At 45.8% G+C, this 5,178-nt stretch overlaps 1 protein-coding gene across 1 annotated transcript; it reads left to right on the plus strand.

Moving 5' to 3' along the window:
- The first annotated feature begins 267 nt into the window (after nt 1-267).
- On the plus strand, nt 268-2,532 carry LOC138869019 (uncharacterized). Its single transcript, XM_070146606.1, has 4 exons — nt 268-630; nt 686-1,000; nt 1,115-2,367; nt 2,427-2,532. The coding sequence occupies exons 1-4, from the start codon at nt 268-270 to the stop codon at nt 2,530-2,532; spliced, it is 2,037 nt and encodes a 678-aa protein (XP_070002707.1).
- Nucleotides 2,533-5,178: the final 2,646 nt, after the last annotated feature.

A 5,178-nucleotide genomic window follows, 5' to 3' on the forward strand; every position in this document is an offset into this window, starting at 1 on the left:
CTGGGACACTAGCCGAAGATCCTCAGCAGTACTAACTTCCTATCAATTTGCAAAACTCAAAGGCAACCCAACATAACTCCGGAAGCAATCAGACTGTTATTATTTCCATTCTCGGTGACAGGAGTTGCTCAGGTCTGGCTAAACTCACTCCCTATAAACTCTATAGAAACTTGGGATGAGCTAGTCAAGCAATTTCACATCAAGTTCCACCCGCCCAAAAAAACAGCTCAACAAATTGATGAAATCGTAAGCTTTAAACAGAAACCAATGGAGACACTACATGAGACATGGAGCCGGTTTAAAGGAATGTTGGTTATATGTCCACACCATGGTATTCCAGATCAGATGTTGGGACAACGATTTTACATGGGACTGTCAGATAGCATGAAGAACATTGTAGATGCCTCAGCTGGTGGGGTGTTTTTTAGCAAAACTTGGAGAGAAGGTCAGAGTCTGCTTGACAAAATGGCTCAAAATTCGAGGTGGACGACGAGGAATGCACCTATCACTCCAGTGGTACACTCAGTGCCTTTTGACCTATCAAATTCCATGGCTGAAAATGTGGTGACCCTTTTGACACAGATGAGCATACTCACCAAAAAGGTGGAGGAATCGGGGCAGAAACAGCAAGTACACATTGTAGATACCACCAATGGGGGCTTTGTGCACATCTTGTATTAGTCAGCCAATTGGTAATCCGTGGAATGCTGAACATGATCATCATCATCAACACCCTGAGGACATGAACTATGTGTCAAACTATGGAGGCCAGAGACAGGGCAATCAGAACTGGGGTCAGCAAACTCAGCAGCTATACAGACCACCTCAGCCACAGTACAACGCTGGAAACATGGGAGGTATGAGACCCCCCAACAATATGGCACCTTATCCAAGGTCACAGGGGTACAACAACCAACAGCAAGGGTATCTCCCACCTCAGCAACAGCATGGTGGAAGGCAAGAAGATGGGTTCACAAGACTTGAAGCAATGATGCAGCAGGTGATTGGGTCCAATGCAAAAATAAATTAAAGAGTAGATGCACATGACACAGCAATCAAAAATATTGAAGTGCAATTGGGCCAAATTTCAATGTCTTTGAACAATCGTCCTCAGGGGACATTACCTGCAGATACCCAAATCAATCCTAAAGATCAGGGCCCGAAGCAGCTGATGGCGGTGAGTCTCCGTAATGGCAGGGATCTTGATGTAGAGCAGGAGAGAGCTCGTGACAATATACAGGCTGAGATACTCATTCAGGTACCCATTGAGCTAGATGATTCCACAAGGCTGACAGATGTGACAATCCAGCCTGCTCAGGAAGAAAAGAATACTCAGCAGGAGACCGAGAAAGTTGCTGAAGCAGTTGAAGAGCCGGTAGTAGAGATAGTAGCTGAGAAAGAAAAGTCCCAAGAGATTGGGAAGAAAAGACCTCCTGCTCCATTTCCACAGAGGTTGGCCAAGCATCAAAAGGAGGAGCAGTACAAAAAGTTCTTTGAGATGCTCAAGCAAATTCAGGTTAATATTCCATTGATTGAAGCTTTAAAGGAGATGCCTGGATACGCAAAAATGATGAAAGATTTAATGTCCCAGAAATTTGACTTCCAAGACTTGGCCACAGTGACACTTACTCAGACGTGCAGTGCAGTGGTAACTAGACCTGTTGCTGAAAAGCTCTCTGATCCAGGGAGTTTTACTATTCCATGCACTATTGGAAACTTTGCTTTTGCGAAAGCACTTTGTGATTTAGGGGCCGGCATTAATCTTATACCCCTGTTCATTTACAAAAGGTTGGGAATTGGGAGAGCTAGACCCACCTCTATGTTGTTGCAGCTGGCTGACACGACTGTGAAGCGTCCATTTGGGATCCTTGATGATGTACTTATTCAGGTGGGGAAATTCGTGTTCCCTGCAGATTTTGTGATATTGGATTGCAAAGTGGATGAAGAAATTCCTATCATCTTAGGAAGACCATTCTTGGCCACAGGGAGAGCTCTTATTGATTGTGAGACTAGGGAACTTAAGATGAGGCTCAATGACGAAGAGATTGTATTCAATGTGCAGAAATCTATGAGGCGGCCAAGTGAGTTCGCCAATTACTCTCTTATTGATGTCGTGGATGTAATCGTACAGTCTGATGATGAAGTGTTGACGGTTGAGGATCCCCTAGCTGTATGTTTGACGAATTTGGAGGAAGTGAATAGTGAGAACTTGGCGGAATGGGTGTTGGCACTAGAAGGTAGAGGGTCTTGGGAAAGAAATCTAGAGTTTGAGCCCCTACACTTAGAAAAGAGGGAGACTCCTCCAGCTAAGCCATCCATTGAAGAACCACCGAAGCTGGAACTAAAGCCATTGCCAGGCCACCTCAGGTATGAATTTCTAGGACCTGACTCCACTCTACATGTTATTATCTCATCTGGTTTGTTAGATGTGCAGGTCCAACAACTTCTATAGGTATTGAAGGAGTGCAAAACTGCCATTGGGTGGACCATGACAGACATCAAGGGAATCAGCCCCGCTTACCGCATGCATAAGATTCTGCCGGAAGAGGGGCACAAACCTTCTAGGGAACATCAGAGGAGGCTGAACCCAAATATGAAGGAAGTGGTGAAGAAGGGGTGATAAAGTGGTTAGATGCGGGAATTATTTTCCCAATCTCTGACAGCAGCTGGGTTAGCCCGGTTCAATGTGTGCCTAAGAAGGGTGGCATGACGGTTGTGAAGAATGACAACAATGAACTAATCTCAACGAGAACCGTCACAGGCTGGAAAATTTGCATGGATTATCGAAAGTTGAATCTAGCCACCCGGAAAGACCACTTCCCACTTCCCTTCATCGATCAGATGCTGGATAGATTGGCAGGGAGGTCACACTTTTGTTTTCTGGATGGGTACTCAGAGTACAATCAGATTTCCATTGCACCTGAGGACCGAGAGAAAACCTCCTTCACATTCCCTTATGGCATTTATGCCTTTAGGAGGATGCCCTTTGGCCTATGCAATGCACCCGCCACATTCCAACGGTGCATGATGGCCATATTCACTGACATGGTTGAGGATATAATGGAGGTGTTCATGGATGACTTCTCAGTGGTGGGAAGTTCATTTGATGAGTGTCTGGTGAATCTGACGCGTGTGCTGAAACGGTGCATCGAGACTAATCTGGTGCTGAACTGGGAGAATTGCCATTTCATGGTACAAGAAGGCATAGTCTTGGGGCACCGGGTGTCAAGCAAGGGAATAGAAGTAGATCGAGCAAAGGTTGATGTAATAGCAAAGTTGCCTCCACCAACTTCGGTCAAAGCAATCAGAAGTTTTCTTGGACATGCCGGTTTCTACCGGTGGTTCATAAAAGACTTCTCCAAAATCACCAAACCTCTCTGTAAGTTATTAGAGAAAGATCACCCGTTTGTATTTTCTGATGATTGCAGGGTAGCGTTTGAGGAGTTGAAGCAGAGGCTGGTCACAACACCCATCATTGTTGCCCCCAACTGGGAGCAACCATTCGAACTAATATGTGACGCTAGTGACTACGCAGTGGGGGCAGTGCTGGGCTAGCGGAAGGACAAATTGATGCACCCAATCTACTACGCCAGCAGAACGCTGAGTGGAGCCCAGTTGAACTATACAGTGACTGAAAAGGAGATACTAGTTGTAGTGTTCGCATTCGACAAGTTCCGATCCTACCTGATAGGATCAAAGGTAATCGTCTACACTGACCATGCCGCTCTCAGGTACTTAATAGAAAAGAAAGACTCTAAGCCACGCCTGATTCGTTGGGTGTTGCTGCTGCAAGAGTTCAATCTTGAAATACGTGACCGCAAGGGCACTGAGAATCAAGTCGCTGATCACCTATCACGACTTGAGGGAGTTGAAAATGCAATTGAAGTTGAGAAAATTCTGGAAACTTTTCTGGACGAGCAACTGCTCGCCACCACTCATCAGGAAGCGCCATGGTATGCAGACTTGGCCAATTACCTGGCCAGTGGTATAGTTCCTCACGACCTTTCATCGGTCCAGAGGAAACAATTTTTTCGTGAAAGCCGCTTGTACTATTGGGATGAGCCCTATCTCTTTTGAATATGCCTGGATAACATGATCCGGAGATGCGTCTCCGAGATAGAACAATCTTCTATTTTGCAAGCTTGTCATGCATCGACTTATGGTGGACACTTTGGAGGGATCAGGACAGCAGCAAAGGTGCTAGAAGCCGGATTTTTCTGGCCGACTGTGTTTAAAGATGCTCACTCATGGGTGAAGGGTTGTAATGAATGTCAACGCACCGGGAACATTTCCCGGCGCCACGAGATGCCCATGAACCCAATTCAGGAGATAGAAGTGTTCGACGTCTGGGGGATTGATTTCATGGGTCCCTTCGTCAGCTCCTATGGCAATAAGTACATCCTTGTTGCTGTAGACTATGTGTCCAAGTGGGTGGAAGCTGTAGCGTTGCCCACCAATGATGCGAAAGTGGTGGTGGGGTTTCTAAAGAAGAACATATTCACCCGCTTTGGGACACCACGTGCAATTATCAGCGACGAAGGCACTCACTTCTGCAATAGAGCCTTCGAGAAGTTGCTTATAAAATATGATATGCGCCATAAGGTGGCTACTCCATACCACCCACAAACTAGTGGACAGGTTGAGGTATCCAACAGGGAAATCAAGAGTGTGTTAACGAAAACTGTAAATGCCAAAAGAACTGATTGGGCAAGGAAGCTAGATGATGCACTTTGGGCCTACAGAACAGCTTTCAAGACACCAATTGGTATGTCACCATACAAGTTAGTGTTTGGGAAGGCCTGTCACCTACCTGTAGAACTCAAGCATAAAGCGTGGTGGGCAATGAAACAACTAAACTTAGACATGGAAGCTGTGGGCACGTCAAGAGTCACAGAATTGCATGAGCTCGAGGAGTTCAGGTATCTTGCTTTTGAGAGCACAAGGTTGTACAAAGAGAGAATGAAGAGGCTACATGATCAGAACATTGTTGAGCGAAATTTCAAACCTGGGGACATGGTATTGCTATACAACTCAAGACTGAGGTTGTTCCCAGGTAAGCTGAAGTCACGATGGTCTGGACCATTTCGAGTAGTTGAAGTTTTCCAGTCAGGAGCGGTTGACGTTGCCATTGAGAATGACTCTCGTACATTTAGAGTCAATGGTCAGATATTGAAGTTG

This window comes from Nicotiana sylvestris, chromosome 5 (assembly GCF_000393655.2).
Source record: "Nicotiana sylvestris chromosome 5, ASM39365v2, whole genome shotgun sequence".
Taxonomy (NCBI): Eukaryota; Viridiplantae; Streptophyta; class Magnoliopsida; order Solanales; family Solanaceae; genus Nicotiana; species Nicotiana sylvestris.